The 18,216-nt window shown below is 46.2% G+C and overlaps 1 protein-coding gene across 5 annotated transcripts in view; it reads right to left on the bottom strand.

Annotated features, from left to right (window-relative positions):
- Positions 1-356: 356 nt before the first annotated feature.
- Positions 357-18,216, bottom strand: part of drc7 (dynein regulatory complex subunit 7) — a 106,714-nt gene continuing 88,854 nt past the window's right edge. For 4 of the 5 annotated variants that reach the window (XM_085909015.1, XM_085909101.1, XM_085908946.1 and 1 more), the window contains 6 exons: positions 8,292-8,510; positions 8,109-8,219; positions 6,541-6,651; positions 1,387-1,581; positions 887-1,026; positions 357-801 (listed from right to left, as the gene is read on the bottom strand). In XM_085909015.1, coding sequence (XP_085765141.1) covers positions 693-801; positions 887-1,026; positions 1,387-1,581; positions 6,541-6,651; positions 8,109-8,219; positions 8,292-8,510 — 885 coding nt within the window. In that variant the 3' untranslated portion in view covers positions 357-692. Of the gene's footprint in view, positions 802-886; positions 1,027-1,386; positions 1,582-6,540; positions 6,652-8,108; positions 8,220-8,291; positions 8,511-11,716; positions 17,628-18,216 lie in introns of those variants that run through there. The other variant, XR_015065795.1, reaches the window with a different exon arrangement.

An 18,216-nucleotide genomic window follows, 5' to 3' on the forward strand; every position in this document is an offset into this window, starting at 1 on the left:
CAATTCAGGTATTTATTCAGGTTTGGCGGGCCGGATTAAACGCCCCCATGGGCCGGATATGGCCCGCGGGCCGTATCTTGCCCATTCAGTTTTAGCCTGTTGTTGCCTGTTTATGTCTGTTCTTGGTGGTGGATTTTGTCAAATAAAGTTCTCCTAAAAATGCGACATAGCGTTTAACTGAAAACAGACAAATGCAGCTGGCTTGGTTTGTTACCAAGGTTTACCATAATTTTGGAACCTGAAAACTGGTCCCAATTGTTCTTTCTTTTTGTGCATGTGTATATTATGAATGCCAGTGTAAACCCGGCACTTGGGCAAGACACAATGTCACACATAATTTTTGTTTTTGACCTTGATTTATTTTGACACCTTTTAATCCTTAACAAGTAGCAATAACAAGATTAAAGCTGTATGCAGTGATCATTGGGTTGTAGGGTTTTTTTACAGAAAGGAAATTAGTAGGTGAGCTGTGGAGATATTGAATTTACAAATTTAGGACTCTAAAATGGCCCCTTAAAAACAAAACACATACTGACATTAAATTTCCAGTTGCAGGTTAGCAAGTTTATCGTAAGGGGATATATTTTCCAGGGGGCACTCAGGAGACAATTTTTAGACTTGTGAATGAAAAACAACAACAACAAAAACATCCATCATTTTTCTTGAGTTTATTAATCACTCACAGCAATAATTTAAATATTATGTGTGTGTGTTCTGCTGAGTAGGTAAGGGGCCAGCCTGGGGTCTTGTTTGAGCCTCTGGTCCAGTGCACGATACCTTTGAGCTGCTGATCTCTTGTGCCTGCAAACACCCATTTTGTCATTCATATAGCTGTGTGCTTGCGTGCGTGTGTGCGCGCGTGTGTGTGTGTGTGTGTGAGACATACATGCTGAGTCGTTTCTGGGCGATGTGTATCTGAGAGGTGTGCTGGGCACAGTAGGCTTGATACTCCTCCTCCTCCTGGTGGCTCATGTTCTGCTGGTCCTCCTGGTAATGTTCTTGTATTTTCTGTAGCGCCTGTGTCACCTGCACACATGCACATATACACACATATAGCACACAGGTTGACATTTGACTGACTGCCAGAGAAGTCATCATGAGTAAGACGTCACAGACTGTTCATCATAATATGAACCCCTCACGTCACCAAACTATAAGGTAACGAAAATAATAAACAGCTATTAATTGTGTGTCATAGGTTAAGATTGTTTACTTATTTTGGGCCCTTTTTTGTTATTGATGCAAAACATGCAAATGTTCAATGTCCTTCTTGTGGAAGAGGCTGACCAAAGCCCTTTTTAAATAACATGAACAAACGATTGAAATATTGTCTAAAAATGCTAAGGCTGAAAAGACATTCTTTCTATTCTTTCTAATGTCAGTTACCTGGTCGTGACGTTCCTGGATAAGTCGTGCCTGTGCGACCATACGCTCCTTACATTCTGTCAAACTATCATTGTATAAACGCTGTGCGTCATCAGCCCGCACAATTTCGATGTCACATAGTCGACTGAGAAAGGGAGCTAGGAAGTCATTTTCCTTCTCCTGTAACCACCGCTGTTCCTCTGTTGCCACACGTTCCTAAGCGACACAGACATGCACACACATTAAAATGTAAAATGAAGACTGGGGAGCTACAGGCTGTGAGAGGATCGTTCAACGAACAAGTACAATGGAACATTGGCTAATAAGTAAAATGACTTACCATAACTAAATTTCAGACAAGCGTACAATCCTGGTGGGCTAAACCTTTTAAACCCTTGTTGTTGTTGTGCATTACAAACATTAGTGTCTGTGAATCATGCTCCTCGCTGCTGCTTCTTTTTCATCTTTTTTGTCATCTTCTTCTTCTCTCTTCTTTTAAAAGACAAAGAATCACTGACGCCCGAAGTAGCCATGGCAGCTTACGTTTGCTTTAAACAATAGCATCAACAAGGACTTAAAATGTGCATTAATTCACGAGGATATATATATATTTACATACACTATAATATATATATATATATATATATATATATATATATATATATATATATATATATATATATATATATATATATATATATATATATAAATTAAAGGAACTGTTTTTTATCAGGGTATGGCATGAATTCAATTACACTTTTCTGATAAGGTTTTGGTCAGGCAGGTGGCAGAGGGGGTTGTTAATCACTTTCAGCTGCATTGGTGTTGATGGAATTAACTACAGGTACACTAGAGGACTAGAGGGGCAACAACGAGATGGTCCCCAAAACAGGACTGCTTTTGCAGGTGGAGGCCATTACAAGCTCCTCCCTCTTGCGCAGATTGTCCAACTCCTCCAGGATGACCCATCATTGCATGCTGTTGCAAGAAGATTTGATGTGCCTCCCAGTACAATCTGCAGAGCATGAAGGAGATTCCAGGAGACAGGCAGTTACTCTAGGAGAGCTGCACAGGGCCGTAGACGGTCCTTATCCCATCAGCAGGACCGATATCCGCTGCTTTGTGCAAGGAGGAACAGGTTGAGCACTGCCCGAGCCCTACAGAATGACCTATATATATATATATACACACACACACACACACACACACACACACGCACGCACACACGCACGCAATCCAACAAGATTCAGTAATGAAATCGTATATATATATATATATATATATACACCCCTCTGTGAGTCGTCACCTTATCGTGGTGGAGGGGTTTGCGTGCCCCTATGATCCTAGGAGCCATGTTGTCTGGGGCTTCATGCCCCTGGTAGGGTCACCCATGGCAGAAGGGTCCTAGGTGAGGGGCCAGACAAAGCACGGCTCAGAAGACCCTTCATGATGAAAAAAATATATGGATGTCGTTTTCCCTCGCCCGGACGCGGGTCACCGGGGCCCCTCTCTGGAGCCAGGCCTGGAGGTGGGGCTTGAAGGCGAGCACCTGGTGGCCGGGCCTTCGCTCATGGGGTCCGGTCGGGCATAGCCCGAAAAGAAAACGTGGGTCCCCCTTCCAATGGGCTCACCACCTATAGGAGGGGCCAAAGGGGTCGGGTGCATAGTGAGCTGGCCGGCAGCCAAAGGCGGGGACCTTGGCGGTCCGATCCCCGGCTGCAGAGGCTGGCTCTAGCGACATGGAATGTCACCTCTCTGGCTGGAAAGGAACCCGAGCTGGTGTGTGAGGCAGAAAGGTTCCGACTAGACATAGTCGGACTTGCCTCCACACATAGTTTGGGCTCTGGTACAAGCCCTCTCTTCCACTCTGGAGTTGCCCACGGTGAGAGGCGTCGAGCAGGTGTTGGCATACTTATTGCCCCCCGGCTGGGCGCCTGCACATTGGGGTTCACCCCGGTGAGCGAGAGGGTAGCCTCCCTCCGCCTTCGGGTGGGGGGACGGGTCATGACTGTTTATGTCTATGCACGGAACGGCAGCTCAGAGTACCCACCCTTTTTGGAGTCCCTGGAGGAAGTGCTGGAGAGCGCTCCTTCTGGGGACTCCATCGTTCTACTGGGTGACTTCAATGCTCACGTGGGCGATGACAGTGAGACCTGGAAGGGCGTGATTGGGAGGAATGTCCCCCCCGATCTGAACCAGAGCGGTGTTCTATTATTGGACTTCTGTGCTCGACACGGATTTTCTATAATGAACACCATGTTCAAGCATAAGGGTGTCCATGTGTGCACTTGGCACCAGGACACCCTAGGCCGCAGTTCGTTGATCGACCTTGTAGTCGTGTCATCGGATTTGCGGCCACATGTTTTGGACACTCGGGTAAAGAGAGGGGCGGAGCTGTCAACTGATCACCACCTGGTGGTGGGTTGGCTCCGATGGTGGGGGAAGATGCCGGTCCGACCTGGCAGACCCAAACGCTCTGTGAGGTTCTGCTGGGAACGTCTGGCAGAATCCCCTGTCAGGAAGAGCTTCAACTCCCACCTCCGGCAGAGCTTTTCCCACGTCCCGGGGGAGGCGGGGGACATTGAGTCCGAGTGGACCTTGTTCTGCGCCTCCAATGTGGAGGCAGCCGACCGGAGCTGTGGCCGTAAGGTTGTTGGTGCCTGTCGTGGCGGCAATCCTGAACCCGCCGGTGGACACCGGCGGTAAGGGATGTCGTCAAGCTGAAGAAGGAGTCCTATAGGGCCGTTTTGGCCTGCGGGACTCCAGAAGCAGCTGACAGGTACCGGATGGCCAAGCGGAACGCGGCTTCGGCGGTTGCTGAGGCAAAAACTCGGGCGTGGGAGGAGTTTGGCGAGGCCATGGAGAATGACTTCCGGGCGGCTTTGAGGAAATTCTGGTCCACCATCCGGCGTCTCAGGAGGGGGAAGCAGTGCACGCTCAACACTGTTTACAGTGGAGATGGTGTGCTGCTGACCTCGACTCGGCATGTCGTGAGTCGGTGGGGGGAATACTTCGAAGACCTCCTCAATTCCACCGACACGCCTTCCATTGTGGAAGCAGGGCCTGAGGACTCTGAGTCGGACTCTCCAATCTCGGAGGTCGAAGTCACTGAGGTAGTTAAAAAACCGCCCGGAGTTCTTAAAGGCTCTGGATGTTGTGGCGCTGTCATGGCTGACACGCCTCTACAGCATTGCGTGGACATCGGGGACGGTGCCTCTGGATTGGCAGACTGGGGTGGTGGTTCCCCTCTTTAAGAAGGGGGACCGGAGGGTGTGTTCCAATTACAGGGGAATCACACCCTGGTAAGGTCTTTTCAGAGGTGCTGGAGAGGAGGATCCGTCGGGAGGTCGAACCTCAGATTCAGGAGGAGCAGTGTGGCTTTCGTCCTGGCCATGGAACAGTGGACCAGCTCTACACCCTCGGCAGGATCCTCGAGGGTGCATGGGAGTTCGCCCAACCAGTCCACATGTCTTTTGTGGACTTGGAGGCGTTCGACCGTGTCTCTCGGGAGGTTCTCTGGAGGGTGCTTCGGGAGTACGGGGTGCCGAGCCAACTGATAAGGGCGGTTCGGTCCCTGTATCACCGATGCCAGAGTTTGGTCCGCATTTCCGGCAGTAAGTCGGATTCGTTCCCAGTGAGGGTTGGACTCCGCCAAGGCTGCCCTTTGTCACCGATTCTGTTCATAACTTTTATGTACAGAATTTCTAGGCGCAGCCGAGGTGTTGAGGGTGTCCGGTTTGGGGACCTCGGCATTGCATCTCTGCTTTTTGCAGACAATGTAGTGCTGTTGGCTTCTTCAAGCCGTGATCTCCAATTCTCGCTGGAGCGGTTCACAGCCGAGTGTGAAGCGGTCGGAATGAGGATCAGCACCTCCAAATCTGAGTCCATGGTCCTCGGTCGGAAAATTATACCTAACGTAAATGAAGTTCTATAACATTTTTAGCCCCTCCCACCTCATCCAGGAGCCCTGTTTGGCTTGTGACACAACTTTGGCGTTTCTAGCTGCTTCTTCTGGCCTATGTCACTGCTGTGGCAGGTGTTCACTTCCTCCCAGTTGCTAGGGCAGGAGCGGCACCTCTTACCATGAGGTCCCGGGATTCAGCTAGGAACATGTCCAGCCTAACCTTGGCGTACTTGAAGTCTTCCACCTCCTTTGCTATATAGTCCGACACTGCTGATGCACCCTGGAAGACCAAGCCACTTCCTCACATACATGTTCACCAGTCTTTCCAAATGATTGGCATGGCTAAGTTTAACCTCATACATGGCCAAAGGCCACAACAGTCTGGGTGGCAGCTCATACTGGTAACACCACAACTTCAGCTTCCCTGGCAGTGCAGTGTTGTTAATTTGCTTAAGGCCGTTAGTGAAATACTGCTCGAGTCGCTGAAGCTACTCCGTGCCTTTAAAATCTGCGTTATACCACCGACCAAGGCTCTTGATGGGCTACTCAAGGACTGTTGGAATTGGTTCACCTCTTAAGTGGCCTTCAATGATGGGGATGCTGCGTGATTTGCTTGGTTTGATTTCCATTCTTCCCCAATGGATGTTTTCTTGGAGTTTCTGAAGCAGTCGTCTGGTGCAAGGTTTTGTTGTTGTAATGATGGTCATGTCGTCCATGTAGGCTCAAACTCTCAATTTGTCAAGAGAGCAAGCGTCATCAATCTGAACTCCTTCTTACCCATGAGTGATGCATTGAATATAAGAAATAGTTGAGTTGACTAACACCGTTGATTAGGCAGCTCTTTATCTGCATGCAACCTTACCTTGATGGCTCAAGAGGCTTCTGCAATGAAGCATTACAGTGGTTAATTTCAACAAAACGAGTCAACTTCAATGGATCGAAACCAAGCATTTTCACTCATTATTGTCTAAAACACATACAGACTTTACTGTATATACCAGCAAACCACAACACCATAGAGCTGCCGCAAATTGAAGATGTAGTTTTGCAACACTCCTCAGACATGAGACACAATAAATGTTCTCAAGCTATTTCACCACTTTGATTGATATTGATATTGAATTATATTGATATTGCAATAAAATAATATTTTCTTCACCCCGTGAGGTAAATAAACTCAATATAACAGGTCAGTCATTAAATAAGATATTATTGGGCCTCCAATATGCCATTTGTATGTGTGGAATACCATGCACAAAACTAAAACAAACCATTTCCTCTCTGAGATTGCGGGCCTTGGCAGCGCCAGTCGTGGTCCACGGTGAGAAATGAAGAAGAATGTCTGTCTCCTCCTGCTCCCGGCAGACCACAATGTCTTGCACCTGTGCACACATTAGCTACATTACTGCATATCATCACAGTGCCCAGATACCAGGCAAAATTAACCCCCTTGAGGCAGTTAGCATTCTGTATGATATCAGAACAGTCTGACTGGATGCTATTAAATAAGATAGTATGTATAATTCTCAAAAAATCTATTCTGGAGGTGGAACAGTGGTATACTGTATGGGAGCTTTAACACGCCCCAACGTTGTGAAGATCATTTTTTCCCCCCCGAAAATGATTTGTTTTAGTTTAGTTTGTATTACTTCAGAAACTTTTTTTCTAGATCAGTCTGATGGTGCCACAGAGATCATCTTGTTTTCTATATAAAACTTCCTCCTGTTCACTTTCTTCAGGCAGTTGTTTTATCCAATAAAGTGCAAAAAACATCTTACTTCGCTGTCAGTCAACATAGAAGAAGCAATAAACATGCATTTAAAATAGATAGACAAAAGGTAATTCAACAACTCAAAACAAAAACAAATAGAAACATAACCTAATTAAAAAATAAAAACAGGGAAGAACAATCATGCCATATGAACAAAAAATGGGTTTGCAAATTGTCAAAACGCAAAAAAGGTGTGTTTTTAAGAGGTCTAAAGTTCACCATTACGGCCAAAACAACACAATCTGGTTAGCTGATTGCCCAGATCTCTAATGCCGTAGGAGGCATTCTGAAACCATTCGAAATTTCACAAACCACAAAATATCGAACATAAAGCAATGTCACTCTCAATGTCACTCACACGTATTTTCAGCAGACAAAGGGCGGACACATACCACCATCAAATGAAAACCATGAAGTAGAATTACCGTATTGGCCCGAATATAAGACAACCCTGATTATAAGATGAGCCCCTCTTTTTCAAGACTCAAGTTTGAAAAAAGACTTTTTGAACACCAAATTTAATTTTTATACAGAAAATAATTACATTTGAAACAAATGATAATAACAATATATTGGAGAGAAAAAGCATGTTATTTTGCCTCATTCAAATCATGCAAAAACTGTCTATCACTTCTTAATATCTGAACATTTATATATGTAAACTAAAGTGCAATCACATTTGTAAATGAATGGCTTCTGGTTTTTGAAATGTAAATAAACCAATCTACTGTGATAAAACAACAAAATTGCAATAACTGCATTAAGCATCAAAGTGAAATCTAACTAACTGTAGTCTTGAAAAAATCTGAATAAGGAAAAACATTGCAATACAATAATGCAAACTGGTCTAAACTTGAGAGTAGCTGAGATCTCTTCTTCGTAACGAGGGTTCGCTTTGGCCTGGAGAGCTAGGTTCAGCATTCGCTTTAAAGATATATGGCGCCATCTAGGGTTGTGAATGTTTATAATGTCTAGACCCCGAATGTAAGACAACCTCCACTTTTTCAGTCTTATTTCAATGCAAAAAACACCGTCTTATATTCGGGATAATAGAGTAAGTGCTCTCACCTCTTTCTTTGAACTCTTAATTTGGAGTGCTACGTCCTTCTCAGCTTTGACAAGGTCTGAGAGAAGGTCATACAGAGCCAGTGTGTGGAGCGGCTCCTTGGCAGGATCCACCTAAATAAACAAGAACTATGTCACTGTGCTGCACTTGACCACTGAAAAACACACAAGAAAGGGTATGCATACATGGAAGCCAGAAACCATGTCAGCTCTGAAGTCCTCAGACTTGCGTTGATGGTCACTTGAGTCTCGCGGCTTGATGAAGGTCCTCATGCACGGGACGAAGCGGTGCTCCTCCAGATGATATTTCACCTCTATCCTCCTCTGCGAAGCCACAAACACTCGCTCGGCCACATCGTCGTTGGCATCCTTATTTGGATTTCTGTGGAAGCGCTCCAACACTTTCTACGCTCGCATGCGCACGCACGCACGCACGCACGCAAGCACACACACACACACACACACACACACACACACACACACACACACACACACACACACACACACACACACACACACACACACACACACACACACACACACAAACGCATGCACACACACAATCCAACAAGATTCAGTTATGAAATCGTATCATAAATTCTGATTCTTGATGACATTACTGCATCTGTCACACAGAAAGCTTGTTTTGTACCAATTAATTATACATACATGCATACTTTCCCGATTTAGGTAAGACTCCAAATTTTCACCCCCGAACTGTCATTTCTTGCACTAATCTCCCGATTTTACAGTGAAGTAAGTTTATATTGTGGGCAATGTGACGTAACACTGCTCCTCCTTGCTGTCCAACCACCCCAAAGTGGCAGCTGCATTGCTGTCAAATGCTAAAATTGATACCAAACAAAAAAAAAATCTGTCAGCTTGGTCTGGCCAAATCGGTAGTCATTTGTTAATTGATAAAAATGTATATCCTCTGGAATTATTTATTTGAGGCTAAATGTTACATTGCGCAAAATATTAACATGAAGCATTTGCATTTGCTGTTTATTATTCCATTCAGATCTCAGTGTTATTCAGGTCATTGGCCAATGCAGTTTTGCACTTACTACATGAAACTTACGTACACTTATTGTATTTACATCTTGATAGAAAATCAATATGTGGCCCCCTGGCACTGTCGCAGGGACCTGCGCACCCCGGACCGAGCCACAGAAATTAAATGCATACGAACGGGAAAACACACATGATTGGGTGCAAGCACATTCTCCCCCATCCCGTCCGAGTTTTCGCGCGCATGGGTGTCCCTTTGCAAGATAATCAGTGACACAGACACCTCCTCATTCAAATGTCTGTACACTAAGGACTAAGGCGATACTAAGATCAGAGACGCTGCCAGTGACGCTGCACAGGGAAAGGCAAAATAATCAACGGACTACTGGTGAGAGCTCTGTCTACTCGCTACTAACTCTACAAACACTACTGCGTGTCTGCAAACAGTGATCGCAAACAACAAAAAGACTATGGATTATTATTTTGTGATTATGAAGTATTTTGTTGTGTATGAAGTTAAATTACAAAAGATAAAACAAAGAATGATTTACGTAATTTGGATTAAAAGTCTGACATGATACAACCTGGCCTCTTTACTGCAGTCGAAACACCAATATCACTCTTCTCATTAATACAACAATAACATTAATAAAACAAACTCAATATATGGAATAAAAAAAAATCATTCAACTTTCATAAAATCCTTAATTTGATTTATTATTATTTTAATCTTTAACTGTCCAGGTAATGCAATTGTAATGGTAATGTTAATTTACAATGGTAATGGTTTGAGGAATGTCAGTCTGAATGGTCGGCCCCTATACATTTTCATCTAACCAAATCTGGCCCCATTTGCAAAAAGTTTGGACACCCTTGGCTTTGACGTACAGGTAGTTCTCCAATAGGCGGCACAACACTGCCCGAACATGGTTCATGTGCTCTGCGAACATCCGGGAAAAGATCAGGATGTTGTCTAGTTACACATAAACAAACAGTCATCGTTTACCAATGCCTGGAAAACTGCGGGAGAATTGGTCGAATGGCAACACCAGGTACTCATAAAGGCCACTGGGGGTATTGAACGCTGTCTTTCACTCGTTGCCCTGCCTGATGCGTGCAAAATTATTAGCATTCCGGAGGTCCAGCTTGGTTAAAATGATGGCTCCTTGGAGACTCTCGAACGCCGACGAGAGGAAGGGCAGTGGATGTATTCCTCCATGACCTTGCGCTCTGCTCTGGATAGAAAGTACAGTCGAGCATTTGGAGGGGAAGTGCCAGGCAGAAGGTTGATGGTGCAGTCGTACGATCCGTGAAGGGGAAGAGAGGTGGCCTTGGCCTTGTTGAATCCACAATTAAAAACTATCCACCTGATCTCTTGATCCACTGCCCTCAACCTTATTCAAAACATACCACCAATCAATAAGATGCCTGAAAACACAAATAAACAATCTCTCCCTTCAATCTGCCCATGTTCCATCTTCACTAAAAACAGCCATCATCAAACAACTTCTCAAAAAACCTACTACTCTAGGTCAAGTCCCACTATCCAATTACAGACCAATTTCCAACTGCTCATTCATCTAAAAATTGTTTGAAAAGGTTGTTTCATCCCAGTTGCATTACCATCTCAAATCCAATAGTCTCTACAAAATGTTTTAAATCCGGTTTCCGCCCCTTCCACAGCACAGAAACAGCCCTAATCAGAGTGACCAATAGGGACGTGCAGTCGGAGGAGGCAAGGGAGGCCGTGCCTCCCCTGCCATCATGAAAAGGGGAAAAAACAAATTAAATCGTTTTTATTATATGTAGTCATTTTCCTTTTAATTTCAGTAGTTTTGTATCATCTTGAACAAAAATCGCAGAATTTTTATAGTTATGTTAAAACCGGACGAGTCGCTCGGAGGAGCCAACTTCCTGCCTTGCCTCCTCTGAGGATTGCATTATCACAAGGCTGCCTATGCTGACGGGCTATGCAGTTAGACCGAACTGCTGTCTGTCTCTATGTTGCTGTTTAATTGTTCAAACACTGTGGCTACATTAACTAATTTCTGTAGTTAAGATGATGTATATAATATCTAGTGTTTTTTTGTCATCTGTCTCTAACGTCGTGTTTCTTTAGATGAACAAAACGGCTTTGAAAAGAGACCCGACGGAGGCAACGAAAAAAAGTTCTCCAGCCTTATGGCAGGAGTGCTAGTGATCCCGGGATGCTTCATGCGCCCACCTGTAGAATAAGTAATCTCCAGTTCAAATTTACAGTGAACAACTAAGGAGCAGTCGTCCATTTATTTCGTTTTACATTCATTTTAGTTTTTACATTTTGTTTTACAATGGAGGATTACATTTGCAAACTCAAATGATTTTCAACTATGAATTTTCGGTCGAAGCAGGAGGTCATGTAGCTTTTACTGTATAAAATATGAGGTGCCCATACATTTATTTGGGTTGACAGTCATAATGGCCCTCCGAAAGAAGCTATGACGACAATGCAGCCCGCGAAAAAAATGAGTTTGACACCCCTGATCTACATGCTTCCCCTTGGATGTGTCAGCATGTATTGAATCAACTTATTTTGCTATACTGATGACATGCAGCTGTACCTCAGGTTCACGCCTTCCGCGCCCCCTCTGACACTCTCTCCCCCGCAATTCCTGCCTGGAGGAGATAAGGGCATGGGTGAGACAGAACTTCCTGCAGTGAAGCGCTCAAAAAGAGAAGCCATTCAAATCAGTACTTCTTACCAACTCCACTCACCCAATGACCAGAGTGGAACTTCTATTTCATTCTTTGGTCAAAGCATTGCTCTCTCTCCCTCTGTTACCAACCTTTGTGTCGTTTGACCCCCACCTCTCTTTTGACAATCAAGTCAACCACATTTACAAAACTTCCTTTTGACACCTCTGTAACATTTCCAAACTTCGCTCTTTGCCCGACTGCAGAGAAGCTTGTTCATGCCTTCAGGTTGGACTACCGTAATGCACTCCTCATCGGAATCCCTGGCAAGAGCATTCAAAAGCTCCAGTATGTCCAAAATAGCGCTGCCGGTATCCTGATAATAATAATAATAATAATAATAATAAATTATATTTATAACGCACTTTATATTCGAAGAAATCTCAAAGTGCTACATGGCAAGTAAAAAACAAGAATAAAAAGCAAGGACAAGTATAAAACAACTGGACGACAGCCAGGATATAAAAACAGGAATTACAGAAATGCCAAAGTAAAGAGGTGAGTTTTAAGTCCGGTTTTGAAAGAGTCAGTAGATTGGGGTGCTTGTAGGTGGTCGGAGAGGGAGTTCCACAGTGTGGGGGCTGCATGGCAGAAGGCCCGGTCGCCCATGGTGCGCAGCTTGGTGTTCGGGACGTGGAGAAGGTGAGAATTGAATGACCGGAGGCTTCGGGTGGCAGATTTGGGGGCAAGGAGTTCTTTGAGGTATGGGGGAGCATGTCCGAGGATGCACTGGTGAGTGAGGAGGGTGATCTTATAATTTATTCGAAATTTGATGGGGAGCCAGTGCAGAGAACGGAGGATGGGTGTGATGTGGTCGCTTTTCCGCACCCTCATCAGGATCCTAGCAGCGCTGTTTTGGATGTACTGGAGCCTCTGGAGGCTCTTGCTAGGGATCCCGATGAGGCGTGCGTTACAGTAGTCTAGCCTGGAGGAGACAAAGGCGTGGACAGGTTTCTCAGCATCTGTCAGGGTAAGTGTGGGGCGGAGTTTGGAAATGTTCCTGAGGTGCAAGAAGGAGGTTTTGCAGATGTGTTTTATGTGTGACTCTAGGTTGAGTTGAGAGTCCAGTATCACACCCAGGTCGGTGACAGTGGCTGAGAAGGGGATTGTGTGACCGGCGAATGAGATGCTTGTGATTGGGCAGGTATGGATCTGATGGGGAGTGCCAAATAACATGGCTTGGGTTTTATCGCTGTTGACTTGTAGGAAGCTGAGATTCATCCACGCCTTTATCTCCTCCAGACACAGTGAGAGGATGGATGAGGGAGATGGATGAGGCTGGGTTGCAGAGGGTGGGGGGTTGAGTTTGAGGTATAGCTGGGTGTCGTCCGCGTAACGATGATATGAGATGCCGAACTTCCTGATTATATTGCCGAAGGGTAGCATGTAGAAAATGAAGAGGGTAGGACCGAGTACAGATCCCTGGGGGACACCGGAGGTGACTGTATGTGTGTCTGATTTTTTCCCTCCCAGGGAAACGTACTCGGTTCGGTTCGAGAGGTAGGACTGAAGCCAGGTTAGAGCAGTGCCAGAGAATCTAATGGAGTGCAGTTGGTTAAGGAGGATATTGTGGTGGACAGTGTCAAATGCAGCGGACAGATCCAACAAAATGAGGAGTGAAGAGGAGCCTGCATCGGCAGCCATGAGAAGGTCGTTGGTGACCCTAACAAGGGCTGTTTTGGTGCTGTGGCCAGAGCGAAAACCGGATTGAAATTTCTCAGCGATGTTATTGCGGGTGAGATGGGCGTGAAGTTGGGCAGCTACCACTTTTTCCAGAACCTTGGAGAGAAACGGGAGGTTTGATATTGGCCTGTAGTTGGCAAGGTTGTCCGGGTCAAGCGAGGGTTTTGTGAGCAGGGGGGTAATAATGGCTGTCTTCAATGCAGGGGGTACAGAGCCAGACTGGAGTGAGAGGTTGATGACATTGGTTATTAGGGGACTGATGGCTGAGCTTTGATGTTTAATGAGGGCTGTGGGGAAAGGGTCCAGGGCACATGTGGAGGGTTTCATCTTTTTGATGATGTCCTCTACCTCCGACTGCAAGATAGGGGAGAAACAGCGGAGAGGCTGGACTGACCCGGGTGGAAGGAAGGGGAGTGGAGGTGAAGTGGAGGGGCCAGAAGAGGAGAGGAGCTGGGTGCGGATGTTGTCAACCTTAGCGGTAAAGAAGGTCATAAAGTTATTGCACACTACCTCTGAGGATTCCGTTGGAGTGGTGGGTTGGGGTTTGAGAAAGTGGTTGATGGTTGAAAATAGCTGTTTTGAGTTTCCAGGGGTATTGTTTATGATGTTGGAGTAGAACTGGGCACGTGCAATCCCAAGGGCTTTTGAGTAGGCCTTCTGATGTTCTTTATAGGCCTGTTTGTGCACGGTCAGACCTGAGGCATTGAGACGACGCTCCAGGATGCGTCCAGTTGACTTCATCAGCCGCAGCTCACTGGTGTACCAGGGGGCTGAGCGTGAAAAAGTGACTGTTTTGTTTTTTATGGGGGCGTGGATACCTAGAAGTTTGGCCAAAGAGTTATTGTAATGGTCCACTGCCTTGCTGACTGATGGAAAGGTCACAGAGGAGGAGGAGAGAAGCAGGAGGTCCTGTGCTAAAGTGTCTTGGTTGATGTATTTGAAATTTCTGAATGATATTTGCCGCTTGGGTTTGGAGAGGGGGCGTGGGAAAGGCAGTTCCATTTGAATAAGTTTGTGGTCAGACACACCAACCTCGTGAACTTGTAGGTTGCTTATGACCGATGAGAAAATGACAAGGTCAAGTGTATGCCCTTTGTCATGGGTGGGGACATTCACATGTTGAGTGAGGTGTAAACAGTCCAATAGCTGCAACAGGTCAGAGGCAGGGGGGCGGGAGGGGGTGTCGACATGGATGTTAACATCACCTAATATGATTAAATTAGAGGAAGTGGAGGTACAGAGGGTAGTGAGTAGATCGTATAGTTCTGGAACAAAAGCGGAGTTTGGTTTAGGATGGCGGTAAATAAGTAAAACTGTGACAGGATATGGAGGTTTACATTTGAATGCAAGGGATTCGAATGAGGAGTGATCAGGTAGTGGGAGGGGGGACAGCTCTAGATCAAGACGATGGAATACAGCAATGCCACCGCCACGGCCAGTGCTGCGGGGTTTAGTTATGTATTTATAACCAGAGGGACAGGCTTCATTGAGGAATTGATAGACATCCGGTGGTTGCCAGGTCTCAGTCAGGCACATTATGTCTAAGCCTTTGTCCAGGATGGGGTTGTGAATAAATGATGATTTACAGGTGAGTGCTTGGATGTTGAGGAGATCCATTTTGATTGTGGATGTGGGGCTACGTTTAGGTAGGGGGCGAAGAAGAGAGAAATCCACTCCACGTCTTCTGTGCCACATGAAGTGCAGTCCACTATGTGTTGGAGTGAAATCCAGTTCGTTTTGTCCTGGCCACCCCGGGGCTGCTCCGTGTTGAAGTCTGTTCCGTGCCAGAGAGATGTCCGTTCCGTGTTTTCCCGGCAACCCAGTGTCTGTCTTGAGTCGGAGCCCGCTCCGTGTAAGAGTGGACTCCACACGATGTTTTTCAGGCCACCTGGAGTACTGCAGCCCCGCTTGGTTGCTACAATAAGATCCAAGTGTGCCGGGTCTCTGATGACGTGTTGGGCATGCGACGGGATATCGGGCGGTGGAGGAGCAGATGGATGGAATAGCGTTATGGGCAGGTTGGGAGAAAACAAAGTTACGATGGGTACTTCTGTGGATGTAACGAGGTCTGCAGAGAAGTCCGAGTTCTTTGATGACTGAGACACACCCTGGAATGGTGTGATTACTCAGCTCCAGCAAGCGGGGGATGGAGTAAGTTAATATAGTGCCGGTTGGAGAAAGCTGAACTTGCGTGTTAGCCATTTGCTAGGCTAGGGTGCCTTGGCAAGGGTCCAGGCGTCAAACACTAAAAACACTAAAACTAAACTAATTCTGGTGGAGAATTAAATAAAACACTAAAAACACTAAAACTAAACTAATTCTGGTGGAGAAGCGGCGAACAATCAGCGCCAGCGTCCTCTCCTCAGATTGCTTCCTCGTATTGCGCCTTGAAGAATGAAGCCAACTGACTGATGAGGGTGTGGAAACACAAGCACATCACCCCCATCCTTCACACCCTCCACAGGCTCCCCATTTACCTCTGTATAGTATACAAGATTCTCCTGCACACCCACCACTTTCTCCACGTTGATGGCCCCACTAACCTAATCACACCACACACCTCTGGCAGAACACAGTCAGGCCAACAGCACCAGGTCTGCTCCAGCCCAGGATACGACTCAAGACCATGGGGGACCAGGCCTTCGAAGCTGCTGCTTCCCGTCTGTGAAACGCCCTCCTAGGCCATTTTAGGGCCACAGACGGTGGAAGCTTTTAAGAAAGGTCTAAAAACCTATTTATTCCACAAAGCATACTCTTGCTAGTTTTAAAGTGATATTTGATCAATTTGATCACTTTATTTTATTGCTTTAATTTTACATAAGTTTACGTGTCCTGTGTTCTGTAGCACTTTGAGATTTACGTTCAAATGTAAAGTGCAATCTATAAATAAAATCCATTACTACTATTATTGATGTATTCCACCAACCCGTGGGGGAACGCGCCCACCAGGGAACACATCACACCGTGATGCAGTACGCTAGGTGGATGTTCAGTGGGTCGCCAGCAGCTGGTTGTCAAGATATTTTTTCCTGAGCACTCTCAGAAAGTGGAGTTGCTGTTGTGCTTTCAAGACTACCGCTTTGTTGACAGTCCAGGAGAGGACCTCCTCAACTCCACAGAGGAAGCAGAGCTTGTCGAATATAAGGTGAACTCTCTTATCTCTGGGTTTGTCGTCACTGAGGTGGTTAAAAAGCTCCTCAGCGGCAAGGCCCTGGGGGTGTATGGATCCTCTCGGAATTTCTAAATGCTCTGAATGTTGTGGGGCTATCCTGGTTGACACCCCTCTACAAAATTGTGTGGACTTCGGGGACAGTCCCTCGAGAGTGGCAGACTGTGGTGGTGGTCCCCCTTTTTAAGAAGGGGGACTGGAGGGTGTGTTCCAACTACAGAGCCTAACCGGTAAGGTCTATTCAGGGGTGCTGGAGAGGAGGCTTCATCGGGAGGTCGAATCTCGGATTCAAGAGGAGCAATATGGTTTCTGCCCAGGCCCTGGAACAGTGGAGTGGACCAGCAGACCCTCAGCAGAGTCCTCGAGAGTACACCCAACCAGTCTAATGTGCTTTGTGGATTTGGAGAAGACGTTCGACCATGTCCCTTAGAAAACTCTGTGATGGGTGCTTTGGGAGTATGGGGTACTGAACCCACTGATCAGAGTGGTTCAGTCCCTGTATCACAATGCCAGAGTTTGGTCCACGTTGTTGGTAAGTTGGATTCGTTTCTGTTGAGACAGAATGTCTAGGCGCAAGCCGAGGCCTTGAGGGTGTCCAGTTTGGTGACCGCAACATTGCCTCTGATGTGGTACTGTTGGCTTCTTCAAACGGTGATCTCCAGTTCTCACTGGAGCTGTTACCAGTCGAATGTGAAGCTGCTGGGATGTAAATCAGCACCTACCAAATTTGAGACCATGGTTGTTAGGATTTAGATGAGTTTGATCCTATGCTTATGTTAGAATGTAACCTGTAATAATTAACATAGTTTGTCCTGTCTTAACAAAGTAGTAGAACAAAGTGCTAAGATCCTTTGAACTGATTGACCAACTGCAGAGGAAGCAATCAGAGGTGTTCTGTTTACACAACATCGTAAAACACCCCCAGCTGTGACCCCCTGAGAGGCCAGGGGTTCACCCCCACCTTGGCCACTCTCACCCCCAACCTACTTCTCTCAATAAATACTCTCTTGCATGAATCAATAGGCAGAGTTTGTTCGAACATTGCTGTATCTACAGTAACGAACAAGCTCTCCACTTGCAAGTGCTTAAAGGGCATACTGTCTCTCGCGTGGTTCTTGCAAAATAAGTTAGAGTGAGAACATCTCTAACAATGGTCCTCAGTCAGAAAAGAGAGTGTGGAATGCCCTCTCTGGGTCGGGGATAAGAGCTTGCCCCAAGTGAAGTTCAAGCATCTTGAGGTCTTGTTCTCAAGTGAGGGTAGGATGGAGCGGGACATTGACAGCTGGATCAGTGCAGCGTCTGCTGTGATGCAGACTCTGTCCCGTCTGTCGTGGTGTAGGAGCTGAGCCGAAAGGCGAAACCTTCAACTTACCGGTCGATCTATGTTCCTACCCACACCTATGGTCATGAGCTATGGGTCGTGACCGAAAGAACAAGATCCTGGATTCGAGCAGCCAAAATGAGTTTCCTCTGCTGGGTGTCCGAACTCTCCTTAATACAGGGTCTGGGAAAATG

This window comes from Syngnathus leptorhynchus, chromosome 1 (genome assembly GCF_054491065.1).
Source record: "Syngnathus leptorhynchus isolate UIUO chromosome 1, UIUO_Slep, whole genome shotgun sequence".
Lineage (NCBI taxonomy): Eukaryota > Metazoa > Chordata > Actinopteri > Syngnathiformes > Syngnathidae > Syngnathus > Syngnathus leptorhynchus.